The sequence below is a fragment of the Lampris incognitus genome, chromosome 1 (genome assembly GCF_029633865.1).
Source record: "Lampris incognitus isolate fLamInc1 chromosome 1, fLamInc1.hap2, whole genome shotgun sequence".
NCBI classification, from domain to species: domain Eukaryota; kingdom Metazoa; phylum Chordata; class Actinopteri; order Lampriformes; family Lampridae; genus Lampris; species Lampris incognitus.
The window spans coordinates 154,586,316-154,611,607 of record NC_079211.1 but is presented as its reverse complement, the minus strand read 5'-3'; the positions used below and the strand labels follow the sequence as shown (position 1 = coordinate 154,611,607).

Sequence of the window (25,292 nt, the reverse complement as noted above, 5' to 3'; positions counted from 1 at the left end):
AAAGACCGAGACATATGAACGGTATGTTTTCCGCAACAGAGTACAAGCCGAGTCAGAACCCACTGAACAGTTTGTCATGGACTTGCGTTTGAAAAGGCAGTCGTGCAACTTTGGCACATTGTGTGACTCGCTGATAAGGGATCAGATAGTTATCGGCGTTTTCGACAAGAAAGTGAGAATGCAACGACTCAAAGAGTCCGATCTGAGCCTGGAGAAGGCAGGACGGATCTGCCAGGCGTCAGAGAGCACCAAGATGCAGCTCAAATCATCCGAGCCCGAAGCTGCAGCAGCGGCGGTAGCGGCAGTGGATGCGGTACATGAGAGGGCCGCCGCGAGCAAGAGGAACAGCAAAGGAAAGTCCCGCGCGCCCAAGTACACAAAGGACACGGACTGTGACAGATGCGGGGGCAAACACGCTCCGAATAACTGCCCCGCTTACAGTGTGGACTGTCGCAAATGCGGAAAGAAGAATCACTACGCCCGGTGCTGCTTGTCAAAGAAGACGGTACAGGTGGTGCAAGGCAGCGACACCGACACGACCGACACAGAAGAGGACGACGAAAAGTTGATGGTGGGAACTGTGGAGAGCGAGGAGGACAAAAAGGATGAGTGGGTAGCCAATCTGGAAATCAACGGAACGACAATGCCTCTAAAATTGGACACAGGGGCTCAGGTGAACATACTGACGATGAAAGACTTTAATAAACTGTTCAAGAAGCCAAAAGTGCATGTGAAAAAGGTAAATCTGAGAATGTACAATGATGAACCGATTCCTACAAAAGGGGTATGTAGAGTCACACTGTCAAGGGATGGGCGCTCTGTTAAGGCTATGTTTGTGTTGGTTGAGGGCGATAGACAGCCCATGCTAGGTCTGAAATCCTGTGAGAGATTGGGTCTTATCAAAAGAGTGCATGTAATTGACAGGTCTGTAGTGACATCTAGTGGTGCAGCTGACAAACAGCATGAGACTGTAGCTGACACAGAGGAGATAAGAGAGCAATACAGGGACGTATTCAGGGGTATAGGATGCCTACCTGGGCAGTACAGAATCCAGTTAAAAGCAAATGCAGAACCGGTCGTCCACGCAGCAAGGAAGGTGCCGGTGACCCTTAAAGCTAGGCTGAAAGCAGAACTGCAATCCCTTATAGAAAAGGGCATAGTGAGGAAAATAGAAGAACCAACTGAGTGGGTCAGTTCTCTGGTAATAGTTGAGAAAAAGAATGGTGACTTAAGGCTCTGTATAGACCCAAAAGACCTGAACAAGTCGATCAAAAAAGAACACTACAAACTACCAACTAACTCAGACATCACTAGTGCTATGGCAGGCACGCGCTTCTTCTCCAAGTTAGATGCATCATCAGGGTTCTACCAGATCGTTCTAGATGAAGACAGCTCCAAACTGTCTACCTTTAACACGCCTTTTGGAAGGCACTGCTCTCTTCGCTTACCGTTTGGGATATGCTCAGCTCCAGAGGTGTTCCACAAAACAGTGCAGCAGCTGTTTGATGGTACGGAGGGTGTGGGTGTGTTTATTGATGACATAGTGGTCTGGGGCAAAACAAAAGAAGAACATGACGAGAGATTACGCGGGGTGCTAGAACAAGCACGTAGATCAGGGCTTAAACTAAACAAGTCGAAATGTGAGTTTGGGATGACAGAGGTTACTTACCTAGGTGAAAAGGTGTCCGCGGAAGGGATAGAGCCTGATCCAGAAAAGATAAGGGTGATAGTAGAGATGCCAGTGCCAAAAGACAAAACAGACCTGCAAAGAGTGTTAGGGCTAGTCAACTACATGGGGAAGTTTATACCAAATATGTCTGCTAACACAAAGGCCCTCCGTAGTCTACTGGAAAAGCAAAATTAATGGCATTGGGAGCACGAACATGCAAACGAGTGGGGGGTATTAAAGGCCAACCTGATCAAAGAGCCGGTGTTAAAATACTATGATGTTGACAAACCGGTCAAAGTCTCAACTGATGCATCCAAAGAGGGTCTCGGAGCGGTGCCGCTCCAACTACACGGCACACAATGGTCTCCTGTTGCTTACGCATCCCGAACAATGTCAGCTGCAGAGCGCAACTATGCGCAAATCGAGAAAGAGACATTAGGCGCAGTTTTCGGATGTGAAAAGTTCCACGAATATATCTATGGCAGGGAAATAATACTAGAGACTGATCACAAGCCGCTTATTGCCATTTCCAGAAAGCCACTTGGGGATGCACCGCCACGCATCCAGCGTCTTATGTTACGTCTACAGAAGTACCACATGACATTCGAGTTTACTCTGGGAAAGTACTTAGTAGTGGCAGACGCTCTCAGCAGAGCGAGTTTGAGGGGCACGGCCCCGAGCAGCACCGAGCAGGAGGTGCAAATCCACGTGGACTGCGTGAAAGGCCAGCTGCCTGCATCAAATGAGAAATGGGCCCAGCTCGCGCAGGAAACGGCAAGCGACAGAGAGTTGCAGGATGTCATAGCAGCCATCCTCTCACCCGGAGATGAGGCCAGGATACCGCCAAGTCCGTATCGCCACACCAGAGATGAACTGTCAGTGATCGACGGGGTACTCCTAAAAGGTAAAAAAATAGTAGTTCCCAGCACCATGAGATCAGAGATGGCTAAGTTAGCACATGAGGGCCATTTGGGAATTGAGAAAAGCAAGAGGCGGGCTCGTGATATACTGTTTTGGCCATACATGAACAGAGATATTGAGACTCTAGTACAACGATGTGAGATATGCCAACAGCATAGGTATATGCAGCCTAGAGAGCCGCTTCTGCCTCATAGCAAACCGACTGAGCCATGGAGAAAAGTAGGTGCAGACCTATTTCAGCTGAAAGGGAGAGACTATTTAATCATAGCTGACTACCATTCAAACTATCCGGAATATGCGCTGTGGTCTGATACTACAGCAAAGCAAGTGATCACTCATTCTAAGTCCATTTTCGCAAGGCATGGTATTCCAGAAACCTTAGTAAGTGATAACGGGCTGCAGTTTAGTTGTCAGGAGTTCGCAGACTTCACTAAACAGTATGAATTCAAGCATGTGACCTCATCCCCACTGTACCCGCAGTCAAATGGTCTAGTGGAAAAGGGAGTGCAAATCGTCAAACGGCTGCTAAAGAAAGCAGCGGAAGCGGGTGAGGACCCGTACCTGGCCGTCCTCAACTACAGAGCTTCACCGCTGGAATGTGGCCGCTCGCCAGCAGAGTTGCTGATGAACAGGAAGCTCAAGACAAAGCTGCCGCTAGCGGAGCATCTGCTCCAGCGCGCTGACCACCGCACACAGAGAGAGCACAAGTCCAAACATGCCTATGACAAAAGAGCACGGCCCTTGGGACCTCTGGAACGAGAGGACCTAGTGAGAGTCAGATGCGATGGAAGATGGGGACCAGTCGCACAAGTCCTCAAAGAGACTGCTCCAAGATCATATGAGGTACTTACCAAGAGCGGCAACACGATCCGCAGGAACCACAGACACCTGCTGAAGATTCCACGCTCGGAACCACAGCCTGTAGAGAATGGCCATGACAGGGAGGCTCCGGGAGAGCAAATAGAAGGGGGGCATACTCAATCAGACACAGACAGCCCTCCTGTCGTCGAGTCACCCTCACCTGGGGGGGAGTGGGTTCAGCCACCATCCCCGGGGGTGGAGCGGGTTCAAAGGCCTAGTAGAACCATTGTCAGACCTAGGAGACTTGTAGAGGAGTGCTAATAACACACACAGAGTGGGTTTTTATATTTTATTTTTGTGTTTTTATTGCAGCCTTGGAGTTCTGTTCTTGGGGTCATGTTGGGTTCTGGACTCATGTTATTTGTAAATTTATGCTGTATGGTTCCAAAGCAGTGTTTAATTTTGTGGGGGGGAAAGAGAAGTGTAATAATTGTACTGTTACAGATTGAAGATAATCATCTGTTATTCTTTAAGATCAACTTTATCTTAATCTTTAGAAAAAGGGAGATGTACCGATAGTGGCCTGTTGGGGCGCTATACAGCTACTGCCTTTATGTATGTGCAGAGACCTGCAAATAAAGTTCAGTTATAGAAATGGCGACCAAGTGTGTGCATGCTCAATGATACAGGGGGTGTCTGAGATTTAATCAGGTTTGATTTAGGAGATTCCTGACCGAAAATGGTTGGAACCCTGTGGTTTTTGTTTTCCTTATTTCAGTTGTGGTTCACAGTCAACCACTAGGTGGCAGTATTAGCTTTATAGTGAATGAGGATTAGGAAACTGGTGTGTGTGCATTTCTGTCACTCTTCAAAATTTTTTAGCATGTTTCAAAAACGTTGCCTTATTTCCGGGTCTCTCGAAAGACGAGCAGGTTTGTGATTGTTCACGGGGTCCCCTCCAGCCGCATGCCTCCACAGCACGTTTAGTTAGCTGTAGTCAGTCTTGCAGGTCAGTTAGAGTCTACCATTTCACATGCTTAAGACAGTAAATGTGATATGAATGAACCAAATAAGTCGCTAGAGAACATAGTTTATTTGATATGAAGCAGCACGTCTGCAGTTTCTGTCTTATTCATTTCTAACATTATTCACAGGGAGTCATCTGGCAAATAGATTTCACATCTCCACACTTTTGGATCTTTCAACATACAGTCATCCTATGACTGGCATCAACTTCACAGTAAAGTACACAGCTTTATTATCCACAGGTATCTTTGTATAGTTCCATAGAATGGATGAAGAAAAACTTATAAGAGTGATACATTCACATTTTTCCCCAACAAAAAAATCTACATTTTGTTTTATCTTCTGCCCGAAGAATTTACAATAAAAACACAAAGTTGTGCACAAATAGAAAAAGTTTTCCTACACACATGCAAGTTTGTACACACGCACACACACGCACACGCACACACACACACACACACACACACACACAGTAGCAGAGGACAAAGACACACAGAGATGCACAACAGAGACATGGGGTGTACGGGCTGTTGCTAGGACGAAGCAGGCGACACGTGAGTCCGTCACTCAGGAGTCCATCAGTACCAGCTGCCATATGTACAACATTTACAAACCAATCAGCTCAAACACAGGCCCAGGCTGGCGTGCACATGAACATGCACATGTGCCAACTCACTCACACACACACACACACACACACACAGTGCATATACGCACACTCGTGGGCACATGGACACACACTTACAGATACAGCACATATAGGCCTCAGACAAAACGGATATTTCTTTTTCTCCCATGACCTGAAAACACAAAGTTCTGCCACTAATTAATTACTTCATTAATCAAGAGCCAAGCTTGAAACACCATCCAGAACCTCGCAGGTGCTGTTGCTGTGACCCGCGTCCATCCTGCTGACGGCACGAGTTTTATTTTGACCCTGGGCAACATCAACGCCAGCACTTATTCTGAATCTATAGACCATATGGTTTTCCTCCAGAATCTATAGACCATATGGTTTTCATCCAGAATCTATAGACCATATGGTTTTCATCCAGAATCTATAGACCATATGGTTTTCATCCAGAATCTAGACCATATGGTTTCCTTTAGAATCTATAGACCACATGGTTTTCATCTAGAATCTATAGAACATATGGTTTTCATTTAGAGTCTATAGACCATATGGTTTTCATCCAGAATCTATAGACCATATGGTTTCATTTAGAATCTATAGACCATATGGTTTTCATCCAGAATCTATAGACCATATGGTTTTCATTTAGAATCCATAGACCATATGGTTTTCATTTAGAATTTATAGACCATATGGTTTTCATTTAGAATCTATAGACCATATGGTTTTCATCCAGACTCTATAGACCATATGGTTTTCATTTAGAATCTTTAGACCATATGGTTTTAATTTAGAATCTATAGACCACATGGTTTTCATCCAGAATCTATAGACCACATGGTTTTCATCCAGAATCTATAGACCATATGGTTTTCATTTCATAGCATCTTCCCACACTGGAGGTTTACTTCCATGATGGACTCGTTTACAAAATGAAGGAGGAGAACAGGATGTTAAGGAAACAGGCGCACACATGTGCAGTATCACTAGGAAGCCTATGTTTTTCAGCAGACTGTAGTACAAACTACCGCGAAGCTACAATCACAGGTACCACAAACACACACCAAAGCAGGGGAAACAGGCCATAGCCACAGTTCTTACAACTACAGACGCAAACTGAAGTGGAGTCACAGATTAAAGCAACCATTTTCTTTTTATACAGCAGTGTAAAGGGAAAGTACAGCGCAGAAGAGTAGTAACATACAGTGCACTCTGCTGCCCACTTCTGGTGACATTTTCAAAATGGGAAAATCATAAAGTTGGACTCACTAAAGACGATATGTCTGCCAAAGATACACAACTACATGTAAAACCACGTTGTGGACTCACTAAGACGGTATGTCTGTCAGAGATACACAACTACATGTAAAGCCACGTTGTGGACTCACTAAAGACGGTATGTCTGTCAGAGATACAACAACTACATGTAAAGCCACGTTGTGGACTCACTAAAGACGATATGTCTGTCAGAGATACAACAACTACATGTAAAGCCACGTTGTGGACTCACTAAAGACGGTATGTCTGTCAGAGATACAACAACTACATGTAAAGCCACGTTGTGGACTCACTAAAGACGGTATGTCTGTCAGAGATACAACAACTACATGTAAAGCCACGTTGTGGACTCACTAAATATGGTATGTCTGTCAGAGATACACAACTACATGTGAAGCCACGTTGTGGACTCACTAAAGACAGTATGTCTGCCAGAGATACAACAACTAAAGCCACATTGCTAAATGTGAGGTCATCGTGGCTCCTGGGCAAACAGTGAGGTCTGGACATTGATGGTGGATGACAGGACCCGCCGCTATCATCCGGTTTAGGTTCGTTTCACAGCCTTTCTATCTTTGAAATGCAGACCTGTCATGTGACAGTACGGAGCCCGTCAGCTTGAGTCCTCATAATGAGCGAACCGCCTCTCTGCCGCTGCAGGTGGTTTTAACCTGCAACGCGGCATCATAGCGCAAACAATCTGACCAAACGTTGTTCAGAGCCGCCGTTATCTTGGACTAATGCCCGCATTTATTGTCCAAAACAAAAATACATCTAGCTGCTTGGAGACAATTTAATGTCTACTAGTCTCACAGTGACCTGGCCCAGGTTCACACAACTCACCATTTGAAGACTGATTTTAAAGAAAAAAGTCCACCATAAAGACCCTGTTGCTAACGTTACATAGTGACTGCTTGATACCTTTGATTCATAGTATTGTAGCGAATTCAGGGGGCAGCCGGGAAGTGAACCCATGTCGCTGCGCTAACCAGTCAACTAAAGGATCCCACCCGTTAGCCAAGGGCTAGCGAGTCTAGTCATCCGTGGTCGTTACACTACCCCCCTCCTTTGGGAAGCGCGTCCCTGCACTTCAGCATATCAATTCCCTCGCGCCTCTGGGTGCACGCGCTTCCAATGGTTTCACAGTCTCACCATGCCCATGCCACTTCTGACACCAATGTAACGAATTCAGGGGCAGCCGGGAAGCAAACCCAGTGCTAACCAGTCAACTAAAAGATCCGACCCATTAGTTGACTGGTTAATGTAGTTGCCCGTGGTGCCAAGACCCGGGTTCACGTCCCAGCTGTGGTGGTTCCTGGCTGCCCCCCGAATTCGTTACATTGGTGTCAGAAGTGGGATGGTGAGGCCACCAGAAGCGCGTGTACTCAGAGGCATGAGGGAGCTTGTATGCTGAAGCGCTGGGGTGCTAAAGTATCATCATGCATTGCAGGGTTTGCATAAGGCTTTACATCGAAACTCCAAACAAAATGACTCTTCTACACAACACAAAGGTCTGACAGGAGGGTTTAGGGTTAGGCCAGAGGAGAAAGGAAACGTAATGATGCTGTATGCTGACAATATATATGCTGATATACCTACACGCCTACATATAGCCACTCGAACACCGGATATACATTTGTTCAGTACTTCCTGTTCAATGCCATTCCCTGCAACCATCACCTCCTATGTGACTACAGGGAGTGCTCCAGTTGTGGAGAGGCACATTTAAAAAAAGGCCATTTCTGTATTTTGAAAAGGAAGCAGCATGATATGTCACTATCAAAGTCACTGCCACAAGCGACAGCCAAGTCTGAGCTGAGGGAAAAGAGCCCTCGAAAGGGAGTGTCTCACAATAACAACACAATAACTGAAAGAAAGGAGCCCTCGGAAGGGAGCATCTCACAATAACAACACACGGAAAGGGGAGCTGGAATAAAGATGTCAAGGCAAATTTAATATCTAATGATTCCAATTTTCGTCCAACGGAGGATATCTTTGCAGAAATGAGGTTAACATCATTAGATTTAACAGGACATCCACGTAGCAATACAAATAGTTACAGTTTGGTTTTTCCATATGGCCTTTTTATTCTGGTTGGATTGTAAGAGCAAAAGGCTTGGTGTCCTACGTAAGAAAAGAGCAAAGGGCTTAGTGTCCTACATAAGATTAGAGTGAAGGGCTTGGTGTCCTACGTAAGACATGAGCAAAGGGCTTGATGTCCTAAGTAGGATAAGAGCAAAGGGCTTGGTGTCCTACGTAAGATAAGAGCAAAGGGCTTGGTGTCCTACGTAAGATAAGAGCAAAGGGCTTGGTGTCCTACATAAGATGACAGCAAAGGGCTTGGTGTCCAATGTAAGATTAGAGCAAAGGGCTTGGTGTCCTATGTAGGATAAGAGCAAAAGGCTTGGTGTCCTATGTAAAATGAGAGCAAAGGGCTTGGTGTCCTACGTGAGATAAGAGCAAAGGGCTTGGTGTCCTAAGTAAGACAAGAGCAAAGGGCTTGGTGTCCTACATAAGATAAGAGCAAAGGGCTTGGTGTCCTAAGTAAGACAAGAGCAAAGGGCTTGGTGTCCTACGTAAGATAAGAGCAAAGGGCTTGGTGTCCTACATAAGATGACAGCAAAGGGCTTGGTGTCCAATGTAAGATTAGAGCAAAGGGCTTGGTGTCCTATGTAGGATAAGAGCAAAAGGCTTGGTGTCCTATGTAAGATGAGAGCAAAGGGCTTGGTGTCCTACGTGAGATAAGAGCAAAGGGCTTGGTGTCCTAAGTAAGACAAGAGCAAAGGGCTTGGTGTCCTACATAAGATAAGAGCAAAGGGCTTGGTGTCCTACGTAAGATAAGAGCAAAGGGCTTGGTGTCCTATGTAAGACAAGAGCAAAGGGCTTGGTGTCCTACGTAAGACGAGAGCAAAGGGCTTGGTGTCCTACGTGAGATAAGAGCAAAGGGCTTGGTGTCCTAAGTAAGACAAGAGCAAAGGGCTTAGTGTCCTACGTAAGATGAGAGCAAAGGGCTTGGTGTCCTATGTAGGATAAGAGCAAAGGGCTTGGTGTCCTATGTAAGATGAGAGCAAAGGGCTTGGTGTCCTACGTAAGACGAGAGCAAAGGGCTTGGTGTCCTACGTGAGATAAGAGCAAAGGGCTTGGTGTCCTAAGTAAGACAAGAGCAAAGGGCTTAGTGTCCTACGTAAGACAAGAGCAAAAGGCTTGGTGTCCTACATAAGATAGGAGCAAAAGGCTTGGTGTCCTACGTAAGACGAGAGCAAAGGGCTTGGTGTACTACATAAGACAAGAGCAAAGGGCTTGGTGTCCTATATAAGACAAGTGCAAAGGGCTTTGTGTCCTACGTAAGACAAGAGCAAAGGGCTTAGTGTCCTACGTAAGATGAGAGCAAAGGGCTTGGTGTCCTACATAAGATGAAAGCAAAGGACTTGGTGTCCTACATAAGACAAGAGCAAAGGGGTTGGTGTCCTACGTAAGACAAGAGCAAAGGGCTTGGTGTCCTGCATAAGACAAGAGCAAAGGGCTTGGTGTCCTACGTAAGACAAGAGCAAAGGGCTTGGTGTCCTGCATAAGACAAGAGCAAGGGCTTGGTGTCTTACGTAAAACAAGAGCAAAGCGCTTGGTGTCCTACATAAGATCAGAGCAAAGGGCATGGTGGCCTACGTAAGACAAGAGCATAGGGCTTTGTGTCCTACGTAAGACAAGAGCAAAGGGCTTCGTGTCCTACATAAGACAAGAGCAAAGGGCTTGGTGTCCTGCATAAGATCAGAGCAAAGGGCTTGGTGTCCTACGTAAGACAAGAGCGAAGGGCTTGGTGTCCTGCATAAGATCAGAGCAAAGGGCATGGCGTCCTACGTAAGACAAGAGCATAGGGCTTTGTGTCCTACGTAAGACAAGAGCAGAGGGCTTCGTGTCCTACATAAGACAAGAGCAAAGGGCTTGGTGTCCTACATAAGATGAGAACAAAGGGCTTGGTGTTCTACATAAGACAAGAGCAAAGGGCTTGGTGTCCTACGTAAGACGAAAGCAAAGGGCTTCGTGTCCTACATAAGAAGAGCAAAGGGCTTGGTGTTCTACATAAGACAAGAGCAAAGGGCTTGGTGTCCTACGTAAGACAAGAGCAAAGGGCTCGGTGTCCTACATAAGACAAGAGCAAAGGGCTTGGTGTCCTACGTAAGATGACAGCAAAGGGCTTGGTGTCCTACATAAGACAAGAGCAAAGGGCTTGGTGTCCTACGTAAGACGAAAGCAAAGGGCTTCGTGTCCTACATAAGAAGAGCAAAGGGCTTGGTGTTCTACATAAGACAAGAGCAAAGGGCTTGGTGTCCTACATAAGACAAGAGCAAAGGGCTCGGTGTCCTACGTAAGACAAGAGCAAAGGGCTTGGTGTCCTGCATAAGACAAGAGCAAAGGGCTTGGTGTTCTACATAAGACAAGAGCAAAGGGCTTGGTGTCCTACGTAAGACAAGAGCAAAGGGCTTGGTGTCCTACGTAAGACGACAGCAAAAGCATTGGTGTCCTACATAAGACAAGAGCAAAGGGCTTGGTGTCATACATAAGACAAGAGCAAAGGGCTTGGTGTCCTACATAAGAAGAGCAAATGACTTGGTGTCCTACATAAGACAAGAGCAAAGGGCTTGGTGTCCTACGTAAGATGACAGCAAAGGGCTTGGTGTCCTACATAAGACAAGAGCAAAGGGCTTGGTGTCCTACGTAAGACAAGAGCGAAGGACTTGGTGTCCTGCATAGGATCAGAGCAAAGGGCTCGGTGTCCTACATAAGATAAGAGCATAGGGCTTCGTGTCCTGCATAAGATGAGAGCAAAGGGCTTGGTGTCTTACGTAAGAAGAGCAAAGGGCTTGGTGTCCAACATAAAACAAGAGCAAAGGGTTTGGTGTCCTACATAAGACAAGAACAAAGGGCTTAGTGTCCTACGTAAGAGAAGAGCGAATGGCTTGGTGTCCTACGTAAGATCAGAGCAAAGGGCTTGGTGTCCTACATAAGACAAGAGCAAAGGGTTTGGTGTCCTACATAAGACAAGAACAAAGGGCTTAGTGTCCTACGTAAGAGAAGAGCGAATGGCTTGGTGTCCTACGTAAGATCAGAGCAAAGGGCTTGGTGTCCTACATAAGACAAGAGCAAAGGGCTTGGTGTCCTACATAAAAGAAGAGCAAAGGGCTTGGTGTCCTATGTAAGACGAGCGCAAAGGGCTCGGTGTCCTACATAAGACAGGAGCAAAGGGCTTGGTGTCCTACGTAAGACAAGAACAAAGGGCTTAGTGTCCTACGTAAGACAAGAGCAAAGGGCTTGGTGTCCTATGTAAGAAGTGCAAAGGGCTTGGTGTCCTACGTAAGATGAGAGCAAAGGGCTTCGTGTCATACATAAGAAGAGCAAAGGGCTTGGTGTCCTACATAAGACAAGAGCAAAGGGCTTGGTGTCCTACATAAGAAGAGCAAATGACTTGGTGTCCTACATAAGACAAGAGCAAAGGGCTTGGTGTCCTACGTAAGACAAGAGCAAAGGTCTTGGTGTCCTACGTAAGACAAAAGCAAAGGGCTTGGTGTCCTACGTAAGACAAGAGCAAAGGTCTTGGTGTCCTACGTAAGACAAGAGCAAAGGGCTTGGTGTCCTACGTAAGACAAGAGCCAAGGGCTTGGTGTCCTACATAAGACAAGAGCAAAGGGCTTGGTGTCCTACGTAAGACAAGAGCCAAGGGCTCAGTGTCCTATGTAAGAAGAGCAAAGGGCTTGGTGTCCTGCATAAGATGAGAGCCAAGGGCTCGGTGTCCTATGTAAGAAGAGCAAAGGGCTTGGTGTCCTACATAAGACAAGAGCAAAGGGCTTGGTGTCCTACATAAGACAAGAGCAAAGGGCTTGGTGTCCTACATAAGAAGAGCAAAGGGCTCGGTGTCATACATAAGACAAGAGCAAAGGGCTTGGTGTCCTACGTGAGACAAAAGCAAAGGGCTTGGTGTCCTGCATAAGATGAGAGCCAAGGGCTCAGTGTCCTATGTAAGAAGAGCAAAGGGCTTGGTGTCCTGCATAAGATGAGAGCCAAGGGCTCAGTGTCCTATGTAAGAAGAGCAAAGTGCTTGGTGTCCTACATAAGACAAAAGCCAAGGGCTTGGTGTCCTACATAAGAAGAGCAAAGGGCTCGGTGTCATACATAAGACAAGAGCAAAGGGCTTGGTGTCCCACGTAAGACAAAAGCAAAGGGCTTGTTGTCCTACGTAAGACAAGAGCAAAGGGCTTGGTGTCCCACGTAAGACAAAAGCAAAGGGCTTGTTGTCCTACGTAAGACAAGAGCCAAGGGCTCAGTGTCCTATGTAAGAAGAGCAAAGGGCTTGGTGTCCTACGTAAGACAAGAGCCAAGGGCTTCGTGTCCTGCATAAGATGAGAGCCAAGGGCTTGGTGTCCTATGTAAGAAGAGTAAAGTGCTTGGTGTCCTACGTAAGACAAGAGTCAAGGTTTTGGTGTCCTACATAAGACAAGAGCAAAGGGCTTGGTGTCCTGCATAAGATGAGAGACAAGTGCTTGGTGTCTAATGTAAGAAGAGCAAAGGACTTGGTGTCCTACGTAAGACAAGAGCAAAGGGCTTGGTGTCATACGTAAGACAAGAGCAAAGGGCTCGGTGTCCTACATAAGACAGGAGCAAAGGGCTTGGTGTCCTACGTAAGACAAGAACAAAGGACTTGGTGTCCTACGTAAGACAAGAGCAAAGGGCTTGGTGTCCTGCATAAGATGAGAGACAAGGGCTTGGTGTCTAATGTAAGAAGAGCAAAGGACTTGGTGTCCTACGTAAGACAAGAGCAAAGGGATTGGTGTCTGTCCTACCTGCATCATGTGACCTGTTTAAAGGGGAATGGGGCAAAGTCAGAAAACAAAATACAGTTGTGTGCATGTGAATTGTTTGTATGAGTGCATGCAGCTGGTGTGTGTGTGTGTGTGTGTGTGTGTGTGTGTGTGTGTGTGTGTGTGTGTGTGTGTGTGTGTGTGTGTGTGTGTGTGGAATAAAGAAAAAACAAAGGGAGCAATAGAGAGAATGTCAGTATCCGAGTGTCAGTATGTACATGTCAGACTATTCATGGCATACTATGTGTATTTGCCCAATCCTCTATTGCGTCCATGTGTGTGTGTGTGGTTTGTCTGTAGTTTGTCTGACTGTAGTGTGCGCTGCGCCTTGTGGGCTAGCCAGCTGTCATACAGCTGTGTGGCGTGTCCGAGCTGTCTGATCATGTATTCCCTCGGCAGTCACACAGCAGGTTGGCTGTGCTCATTACAGCTTGTTTTTCACTTTCCTCCATCTGGCTCTTCTTGAGGAGACTCCTCTTGAGAAGACTCGTCTTGAGGAGACTCCTCTTGAGAAGACTGTATCAGTATTAGCAGCCATGAGCTTTAGCTACGCTCTGGCTCCACACCAAGCTGCAACTATAACTACTGCAACCGTATGCCGCACTGCTCATGCCGAGCAACACAAACATGGCCTGGTATGACTCTGCAGCTTGTAATGGGTGTTTTCAGCGCCGTGTGCGGTCGGTCACCTGATAACACAATCACAACATGACTGAGGCTCCTCCTACCTTATCTCTATGCTCATCCTACCTTATCTCTATGCTCCTCCTACCTTATCTCCTACCTTATCTCTATGCTCCTCCTACCTTATCTCCTATCTTATCTCTATGGCACAACAGAAGCCCTTCTGTGCTGGAGGAATGCGCAGCCTTTCAGTGAAGCGGTGGGGTTGCAATGCAACTTTAACCTTAAAGTATGGAGAAGGTACATGAATGGAATGAGAGAAACTGTGTCCGGCATGTACAGTATGAACCAAGCCCTTTGCACTCCATGTCCCCTGGGTGTCCCCACGCTTTCATCTTTGCTTCGACCAGGTTTTGTCCAGGTTTTTTTTCCCAGCCGAGGAGTTCCACAATGGGGTTACATGAGGACATTAGCCCTGGTGTCAGGCAGCCGCAGGCCTACCAGGCCTCCCCCGACCAGCACAGATGAGGCCATGAGGATGGGAATGGCCTTGGTGATGCCAACAAGAGAACCAAAAATGAGGTTCCCCATCACGGCAGCCAGTTTACACAGAGCATTGCAGAAGCCAAAACCTGTCCCTCTGAGGAGAGAAGAGGGGAGGAGAGAAGGGAAGAGGGGAGGGGAGGAGAGGAGGGGGGAGAGGAGAGGAGAGGAGAGGAGAGGAGAGGAGAGGAGAGGAGAGGAGAGGAGAGGAGAGGAGAGGAGAGACAGAAACAATTATGGAAATGAGAAGGTGAGAAGCATCAGAGAGAAAATGTATCAAAGTTGACTGAATTTTAGTTTGCATGTTCTATATAGATAGACAGACATACAGGCAGGCAGGCAGGCAGGCAGGCAGGCAGGCAGGCAGGCAGACAGACAGACAGACAGACAGACAGACAGACAGACAGACAGACAGACAGACAGACAGACAGACAGACAGACAGACAGACAGACAGACAGACAGACAGACAGACAGACAGACAGATAGATAGATAGATAGATAGATAGATAGATAGATAGATAGATAGATAGATAGATAGATAGATAGATAGATAGATAGATAGATAGATAGATAGATAGATAGATAGATAGATTAAACATAACAAAGACAGCTGAACAAGGAAGTAGGCAAGTGTTCCTCTGGCTTTGGTCAACTCACCTCCTGTCAGTGGGGAAGGACTCGGTCGTCACCACATCCAGGGAGTTCCAGGCTGAGATGCTTAGGCCGTTGTAAAGGCACAGCATGAAGATCATCATGGACTCACTGGTGCCGAACCACAAGAAGAAACAGCTGATACCAGACAGCACCATTGAACCACCTGGGAGACACACACACAGAAGCATCCCAGAGAGGGAAACGAATCGAGAAAGAGGAAGAGATGGAGAGAGAAAGAGAGAGAGCACGCGTCAGCATATATGGGAGACAGAGAGAGAGAGAGAGACATTTCCTTGACTGATGTTCAGGAGAGTGAGTGGAGCTAATCAGAGCTGCCCTCTCATCTTCAATGATGAATGCTGCATCCACAGCACCCATCACTTCAGCATCCTACACTCAGTGTTAACGCACATTACTCCTGCACCCAGCTGACTCTCACACACACTCACACACACACTCACACACACACACACACACACACACACACACACACCCGCTACCCCCTTACCTAACATGGACAGGCGTCCTATCTTGTCCATGAGAAGGGCAGAGACAATGTTGCCAGGCAACACAGCCAGGGTGCCCAGGAAGTTAATGAAATAAACCCAGTAGGCGCTGTAGTCGTCATCAAACGTCATCTGGCAGCCTGTCTTGTTGTGGCTGAAGGTGCTGTTGATCACCTCTGTGCCATCAATCAATTTGGAGTCGTCGATATCTGCCCCAAAAAATACATTTGACCCCAGTAAATGTGAGCCTAGCACTAGAAATGGGTGGATGGTGTGCGACACTGTCATCTGTGATGTTTCTCATTCTGATGGAGGGTGGTCAACCATGAGCACCTGTCTCACAAGGGTCTGAAAAAGGAGTTTCTAACATGATAAAAAAAATCATATGATGAGCAAAATCACCCGCCATACTAACTCCGTTACTCAAGCCAAACGACTGAAAGCCCGTCTCACCTGTGTTGAAAAAGAACGCTCCAGTGAAAGTACAGTTACGGAAGAAGGAACCCACGGATGTCACATCTTCAAAGTAGCAGTTCCGGAAAGTAGAGTCAATGAAGGTGACTGACTTCAGCTTCATGCTGATGAATCTGGAGAGAGTGATTTGACATTATGACTGCTTTCAAAATAACTGTCTTATTCATCAACTAATGCACCATACCTAATGACAGCCATGAAGTTTTGATGCCCTATAACGTTACATTACATGACATGACATGACATGACATGACATTACATTACATTGCAGTCTTTTAACTCAACTCAAATTCATTTCAAGGACTTTAAAATGGAACACACTTAAATTATAACGGCTTTGTGGATAACAACATAGAAATTACTCAGTTAATCGTGACTTCATAAAGGCCAGTTGTAGTACATTAACCCTACCTGTAGTAGATTAACCCTACCTGTAGTCCACTAACCCTACCTGTAGTCCACTAACCCTACCTGTAGTCCACTAACCTTACCTGTAGTCCACTAACCCTACCTGTAGTCCACTAACCCTACCTGTAGTACATTAACCCTACCTGTAGTACACTAACCCTACCTGTAGTCCACTAACCCTACCTGTAGTACATTAACTCTACCTGTAGCCCACTAACCCTACCTGTAGTACATTAACCCTACCTGTAGTCCACTAACCCTACCTGTAGTCCACTAACCCTACCTGTAGTAAATTAACCCTACCTGTAGTCTACTAACCCTCCCTGTAGTACAATAACCCTATACGTAGTCCACTAACCCTACCTGTAGTCCACTAACCCTACCTGTAGTACATTAACCCTACCAGTAGTCCACTCACCCTACCTGTAGTACACTAACTCTACCTGTAGTTAACTAACTCTACCTGTAGTACATTAACTCTTCCTGTAGTCCACTAACCCTACCTGTAGTACATTAACCCTACCTGTAGTCCACTCACCCTACCTGTAGTACATTAACCCTACCTGTAGTCCACTCACCCTACCTGTAGTACACTAACCCTACCTGTAGTACACTAACTCTACCTGTAGTACACTAACTCTACCTGTAGTCCACTAACCCTACCTGTAGTACATTAACCCTACCTGTAGTTCACTCACCCTACCTGTAGTACACTAACCCTACCTGCAGTACATTAACCCGTACTACCTGTCATTGATGAAGAGGCCGTTGGTGTGTATCTGGTTTTCCAGGGTGAAGTTGAATGTGAAATCTTCGATACGTTCATCATTGTGGGTCTTCACCTTGGAGGCGTACTCATCTGCCTGGAGGTGTTTGATGACATCGGGGAACCAGACCGACAGGCCGTAGTACCTGGAACCACGCACATACAGTAGTACTACAAGGAAATAAAGGAGGGTCACTGTTGTGTCCTTCTGTGTTAATTTATACTCAGCTTAACGGGCTTCACCATGGAGGTTTATGGTTTTGCCATCATGTGTCTGTTTGGACGTCTGTCAGCAAGCTATCTAAAATATTTCACATATGTATATATACACTACCGTTCAAAAGTTTGGGATCACCCAAACAATTTCGTGTTTTCCATGAAAAGTCACACTTATTCACCACCATATGTTGTGAAATGAATAGAAAATAGAGTCAAGACATTGACAAGGTTAGAAATAATGATTTGTATTTGAAATAAGATTTTTTTTACATCAAACTTTGCTTTCGTCAAAGAATCCTCCATTTGCAGCAATTACAGCATTGCAGACCTTTGGCATTCTAGCTGTTAATTTGTTGAGGTAATCTGGAGAAGTTGCACCCCACGCTTCCAGAAGCAGCTCCCACAAGTTGGATTGGTTGGATGGGCACTTCTTTGAGCAGATTGAGTTTCTGGAGCATCACATTTGTGGGGTCAATTAAACGCTCAAAATGGCCAGAAAAAGAGAACTTTCATCTGAAACTCGACAGTCTATTCTTGTTCTTAGAAATGAAGGCTATTCCATGCGAGAAATTGCTAAGAAATTGAAGATTTCCTACACCGGTGTGTACTACTCCCTTCAGAGGACAGCACAAACAGGCTCTAACAGGTACTATTTAATGAAGATGCCAGTTGGGGACCTGTGAGGCGTCTGTTTCTCAAACTAGAGACTCTAATGTACTTATCTTCTTGCTCAGTTGTGCAACGCGGCCTCCCACTTCTTTTTCTACTCTGGTTAGAGCCTGTTTGTGCTGTCCTCTGAAGGGAGTAGTACACACCGGTCGGTGTAGGAAATCTTCAATTTCTTAGCAATTTCTCGCATGGAATAGCCTTCATTTCTAAAAACAAGAATAGACTGTCGAGTTTCAGATGAAAGTTCTCTTTTTCTGGCCATTTTGAGCGTTTAATTGACCCCACAAATGTGATGCTCCAGAAACTCAATCTGCTCAAAGAAGTGCCCATCCAACCAATCCAACTTGTGGGAGCTGCTTCTGGAAGCGTGGGGTGCAATTTCTCCAGATTACCTCAACAAATTAACAGCTAGAATGCCAAAGGTCTGCAATGCTGTAATTGCTGCAAATGGAGGATTCTTTGACGAAAGCAAAGTTTGATGTAAAAAAAATCTTATTTCAAATACAAATCATTATTTCTAACCTTGTCAATGTCTTGACTCTATTTTCTATTCATTTCACAACATATGGTGGTGAATAAGTGTGACTTTTCATGGAAAACACAAAATTGTTTGGGTGATCCCAAACTTTTGAACGGTAGTGTATATTTTTTTCTTTCCCCCCAGTTTCATCCGGCCAATTCTCCCACTCCTCCGAGCCGTCCTGGTCACTGCTCCACCCCCTCTGCTGATCCGGGGAGGGCTGCAGACTACCACATGCCTCCTCTGATACATGTGGAGTCACCAGCCACTTCTTTGACCTGACAGTGAGGAGTTTCACCAGGGGGACGTAGCACGTGGGAGGATCACGCTATTCCCCCCCTGACCAACCAGAGGAGGCACTAGTGCAGTGACCAGGACACATACCTACATCGGCTTCCCACCCGCAGACACGGCCAATTGTGTCTGTAGGGACGCCCAACAAAGCCCGAGGTAACACAGGGATTTGAACCAGCGATCCCCATGTTGTTATGTAATGGAATAGACCACCACGCCACCCGGACACCCTTTTCACACAACATTTAATGAGAAGATGGGTCCTGGACAGATGATCGATCAGTTGATGACGTTTTAGTGGTGAAATTCTGAAACTTTTCTGGGAATAAAAGTCGGTTGTTCTTGGCGTGGGATGTTACTGGGAGTGACCGTTCAGCCTCACCAAGCGCTCTTGTATTGTTTTCATTTTAGTGCTGCCAAAAATAAAGGTACACTGCAAAAAGCCCAACAGACCGACAGACAGACCGACAGATAGACTGAGACACCAGAAGTGAACAAGAAAGAGCCTGTAGTTTTTTTGTTTTGTTTTTTTGTCTCAAACACTGTTTTCAGGGCTTTTTCACTCAGGCTGCTTTTATCCCCCCCCCCCCATCCATGCTGAGACACCAGTAGAATTTAATTGCCCGCCCTGTCCATGCTGAGACACCAGTAGACTTTAATTGCCCGCCCTGTCCATGCTGAGACACCTGTAGACTTTAATTGCCCGCCCTGTCCATGCTGAGACACCAGTAGACTTTAATTGCCCGCCTTGTCCATGCTGAGACACCAGTAGACTTTAATTCCCCGCCCTGTCCATGCTGAGACACCAGTAGACTTTAATTCCCCGCCCTGTCCATGCTGAAACACCAGTAGACTTTAATTCCCCGCCCCCCGTCCATGCTGAGACACCAGTAGACTTTAATTCCCCGCCCTGTCCATGCTGAGACACCACTAGACTTTAATTCCCCGCCCTGTCCATGCTGAGACACCAGTAGACTTTAATTCCCCGCCCTGTCCATGCTGAGACACCAGTAGACTTTAATTCCCCGCCCTGCCCATTCTGAGACACCAGTAGACTTTAATTGCCTGCCCTGTCCATGCTGAGACACCAGTAGACTTTAATTCCACGCCCTGTCCATGCTGAGACACCAGTAGACTTTAATTCCCCACCCTGTCCATGCTGAGACACCAGTAGACTTTAATTCCACGCCCTGTCCATGCTGAAACACCAGTAGACTTTAATTCCCCGCCCTGTCCATGCTGAGACACCAGTAGACTTTAATTGCCCGCCCTGTCCATGCTGAGACACCAGTAGACTTTAATTGCCCGCCCTGTCCATGCTGAGACACCACTAGACTTTAATTGCCCGCCCTGTCCATGCTGAGACACCAGTAGACTTTAATTCCCCGCCCTGTCCATGCTGAGACACCAGTAGACTTTAATTCCCCGCCCTGTCCATGCTGAGACACCAGTAGACTTTAATTGCCCGCCCTGTCCATGCTGAGACACCACTAGACTTTAATTGCCCGCCCTGTCCATGCTGAGACACCAGGAGACTTTAATTCCCCACCCTGTCCATGCTGAGACACCAGTAGACTTTAATTCCCCACCCTGTCCATGCTGAGACACCAGTAGACTTTAATTCCCCGCCCTGTCCATGCTGAGACACCAGTAGACTTTAATTCCCCGCCCTGTCCATGCTGAGACACCAGTAGACTTTAATTCCACACCGTGTCCATGCTGAGACATCAGTAGACTTTAATTCCCCGCCCTGTCCATGCTGAGACACCACTAGACTTTAATTCCCCACCCTGTCCATGCTGAGACACCAGTAGACTTTAATTCCCCGCCCTGTCCATGCTGAGACACCAGTAGACTTTAATTCCCCACCCTGTCCATGCTGAGACACCAGTAGACTTTAATTCCCCGCCCTGTCCATGCTGAGACACCACTAGACTTTAATTCCCCGCCCTGTCCATGCTGAGACACCACTAGACTTTAATTGCCCGCCCTGTCCATGCTGAGACACCAGTAGACTTTAATTCCCCGCCCTGTCCATGCTGAGACACCAGTAGACTTTAATTCCCCGCCCTGTCCATGCTGAGACACCAGTAGACTTTAATTCCACACCCTGTCCATGCTGAGACACCAGTAGACTTTAATTCCCCGCCCTGTCCATGCTGAGACACCAGTAGACTTTAATTCCACGCCCTGTCCATGCTGAGACACCAGTAGACTTTAATTCCCCGCCCTGTCCATGCTGAGACACCAGTAGACTTTAATTCCCCGCCCTGTCCATGCTGAGACACCAGTAGACTTTAATTCCCCGCCCTGTCCATGCTGAGACACCAGTAGACTTTAATTCCTCGCCCTGTCCATGCTGAGACACCAGTAGACTTTAATTGCCTGCCCTGTCCATGCTGAGACACCAGTAGACTTTAATTCCCCGCCCTGTCCATGCTGAGACACCATTAGATTTAATTGCCCGCCCTGTCCATGCTGAGACATCAGTAGACTTTAATTCCCCGCCCTGTCCATGCTGAGTCACCAGTAGACTTTAATTGCCCGCCCTGTCCATGCTGAGACACCAGTAGACTTTAATTGCCCGCCCTGTACATGCTGAGACACCATTAGATTTAATTCCCCGCCCTGTCCATGCTGAGACACCAGTAGACTTTAATTGCCTGCCCTGTCCATGCTGAGACACCAGTAGACTTTAATTCCCCGCCCTGTCCATGCTGAGACACCATTAGACTTTAATTGCCTGCCCTGTCCATGCTGAGACACCAGTAGACTTTAATTGCCCGCCCTGTCCATGCTGAGACACCAGTAGACTTTAATTGCCCGCCTTGTCCATGCTGAGACACCAGTAGACTTTAATGCCCCGCCCTGTCCATGCTGAGACACCGGTAGACTTTAATTCCCCGCCCTGTCCATGCTGAGACACCACTAGACTTTAATTACCCGCCCTGTCCATGCTGAGACACCAGTAGACTTTAATTCCCCGCCCTGTCCATGCTGAGACACCAGTAGACTTTAATTGCCTGCCCTGTCCATGCTGAGACACCAGTAGACTTTAATTCCCCGCCGTGTCCATGCTGAGACACCATTAGATTTAATTGCCCGCCCTGTCCGTGCTGAGACATCAGTAGACTTTAATTCCCCGCCCTGTCCATGCTGAGACACCACTAGACTTTAATTCCCCGCCCTGTCCATGCTGAGACACCACTAGACTTTAATTCCCCGCCCTTTCCATGCTGAGACACCACTAGACTTTAATTGCCCGCCCTGTCCATGCTGAGACACCATTAGATTTAATTCCCCACCCTGTCCATGCTGAGACACCAGTAGACTTTAATTCGCCGCCCTGTCCATGCTGAGACACCATTAGACTTTAATTGCCTGCCCTGTCCATGCTGAGACACCAGTAGACTTTAATTGCCCGCCCTGTCCATGCTGAGACACCATTAGACTTTAATTGCCCGCCTTGTCCATGCTGAGACACCAGTAGACTTTAATTCCCCGCCCTGTCCATGCTGAGACACCAGTAGACTTTAATTCCCCGCCCTGTCCATGCTGAGACACCACTAGACTTTAATTCCCCGCCCTGTCCATGCTGAGACACCAGTAGACTTTAATTCCCCGCCCTGCCCATTCTGAGACACCAGTAGACTTTAATTCCCCGCCCTGTCCATGCTGAGACACCAGTAGACTTTAATTCCCCGCCCTGTCCATGCTGAGACACCAGTAGACTTTAATTCCTTGCCCTGCCCATTCTGAGACACCAGTACACTTTAATTGCCTGCCCTGTCCATACTGAGACACCAGTAGACTTTAATTGCCTGCCCTGTCCATGCTGAGACACCAGTAGACTTTAATTCCCCGCCCTGTCCATGCTGAGACACCATTAGACTTTAATTGCCTGCCGTGTCCATGCTGAGACACCAGTAGACTTTAATTCCCTGCCCTGTCCATGCTGAGACACCATTAGACTTTAATTCCCCGCCCTGTCCATGCTGAGACACCAGTAGACTTTAATTGCCCGCCCTGTCCATGCTGAGACACCAGTAGACTTTAATTCCCCGCCCTGTCCATGCTGAGACACCACTAGATTTAATTGCCCGCCCTGTCCATGCTGAGACACCATTAGACTTTAATTCCACGCCCTGTCCATGCTGAGACACCAGTAGACTTTAATTCCACGCCCTGTCCATGCTGAGACACCAGTAGACTTTAATTCCACGCCCTGTCCATGCTGAGACACCACTAGACTTTAAATGCCCGCCCTGTCCATGCTGAGACACCAGTAGACTTTAATTAACTGCCCTGTCCATGCTGAGACACCAGTAGACTTTAATTCCCCGCCCTGTCCATGCTGAGACACCATTAGATTTAATTGCCCGCCCTGTCCATGCTGAGACATCAGTAGACTTTAATTCCCCGCCCTGTCCATGCTGAGACACCAGTAGACTTTAATTCCCCGCCCTGTCCATGCTGAGACACCAGTAGACTTTAATTGCCCGCCCTGTCCATGCTGAGACACCATTAGATTTAATTCCCCGCCCTGTCCATGCTGAGACACCAGTAGACTTTAATTGCCTGCCCTGTCCATGCTGAGACACCAGTAGACTTTAATTCCCCGCCCTGTCCATGCTGAGACACCATTAGACTTTAATTGCCTGCCCTGTCCATGCTGAGACACCAGTAGACTTTAATTCCCTGCCCTGTCCATGCTGAGACACCATTAGACTTTAATTCCCCGCCCTGTCCATGCTGAGACACCAGTAGACTTTAATTCCCCGCCCTGTCCATGCTGAGACACCAGTAGACTTTAATTCCCCGCCCTGTCCATGCTGAGACACCATTAGACTTTAATTTCCCGCCCTGTCCATGCTGAGACACCAGTAGACTTTAATTCCCCGCCCTGTCCATGCTGAGACATCAGTAGACATTACATTACATGACATTCCAGTCATTTAGCCAACGCTTTTATCCAAAGCGATAAAAATAAGTGCATCATTTAACGTAGAAGATCAGGAGAACTACTAGTCATCAGAGGTCATAAGTGTATCTAAACAAGCACCTAAGAGCAATACCAGTGCTAAAGTAAAAGCGCAAGAAAGAGATTTTTTTTTGTTTTTTAAATGAGTGAATACAATAAGTGCTAAGAACAAGTAACAGGGTAGTAGTTCTTGAAGGGGCGAGTTTTCAACTTGCATCGAAAGATGGGCAGCGACTCCGCTGTCCTGACATCAGTGGGGAGTTCATTCCACCACTGTGGGGCCAGGACAGAAAAGAGCCGTGCCCGGGTCGATCGGCGGCAAGGGCCTCTGAGCGACGGGGCAACCAGGCGTCCCGAGGCAGCAGAGCGAAGTGGTCGGCTGGGGGTGTAGGGCTTAACCATGGCCTGGAGATAGGAAGGAGCTGTTCCTTTCACTGCCCTGTAGGCTAGCACCAGAGTCTTAAACTGGATGTGAGCAGCTACTGGGAGCCAGTGTAGGGACATGAGAAGGGGAGTTGTGTGGGAGAACTTAGGGCGGTTGAACACCAGACGAGCTGCAGCTTTGTGAACAAGCTCCAGAGGTCTGATGGCCAATACTGTGGTGCCAGCAAGGAGGGAGTTGCCGTAGTCCAGCCGGGAGATGACCAGAGCCTGGATGAGCACCTGTGCCATCTCGTCGGTGAGGAATGGATGAATCCTCCTGATGTTATAGAGGAGAACTCTGCAGGAGCGAGCAACCGATGCAACGTTTGCAGCAAACGACAGTTGGTCGTCCAGGATCACACCCAGATTCCTCAGAGTCCTAGTTTATGTCACCATGGTGTTGTCAATGGTGATGGTGGTGGTCTCAGTGAGGGCAACCTTTCCCCAAGAGGAACATCAGCTCTGTCTTGTCCAGATTGAGCTTCAGGTGGTGTGTCGCCATCCACTCCAAGATGTCAGTCAAGCACGCAGCAATGCGTGTCTCTACTTGTGTGTCAGAGGGAGGAAAGGACCAGATCAGCTGGGTGTCATCGGCATAACAATGGTAAGAGAAGGAAGTCATGCGAGCGAATAACAGAACCCAGGGATGTTGTGTACTTTAATTCCCCAACCTGTCCATGCTGAGACACCAGTAGACTTTAATTCCCCACCCTGTCCATGCTGAGACACCAGTAGACTTTAATTCCCCGCCCTGTCCATGCTGAGACACCACTAGACTTTAATTCCCCGCCCTGTCCATGCTGAGACACCAGTAGACTTTAATTCCACACCCTGTCCATGCTGAGACACCAGTAGACTTTAATTCCCCGCCCCCCGTCCATGTTGAGACACCAGTAGACTTTAATTCCCCGCCCTGTCCATGCTGAGACACCAGTAGACTTTAATTCCCCGCCCTGTCCATGCTGAGACACCAGTAGACTTTAATTCCCCGCCCTGTCCATGCTGAGACACCAGTAGACTTTTATTCTCT

The 25,292-nt window shown here is 47.2% G+C and overlaps 1 protein-coding gene across 2 annotated transcripts in view; it reads right to left on the bottom strand.

Annotated features, from left to right (window-relative positions):
* Positions 1-14,260: 14,260 nt before the first annotated feature.
* sv2ca (synaptic vesicle glycoprotein 2Ca) overlaps positions 14,261-25,292 on the bottom strand; it is a 176,496-nt gene continuing 165,464 nt past the window's right edge. Inside the window, exons 8-12 of one of the 2 annotated variants that reach the window (XM_056286647.1) lie at positions 17,138-17,302; positions 15,962-16,095; positions 15,511-15,717; positions 15,006-15,165; positions 14,261-14,444 (exon numbers count right to left, since the gene is read on the bottom strand). In XM_056286647.1, the coding sequence (XP_056142622.1) occupies positions 14,261-14,444; positions 15,006-15,165; positions 15,511-15,717; positions 15,962-16,095; positions 17,138-17,302 (850 nt within the window). The remainder of the gene's footprint in view (positions 14,445-15,005; positions 15,166-15,510; positions 15,718-15,961; positions 16,096-17,137; positions 17,303-25,292) is intronic. The other variant, XM_056286655.1, reaches the window with a different exon arrangement.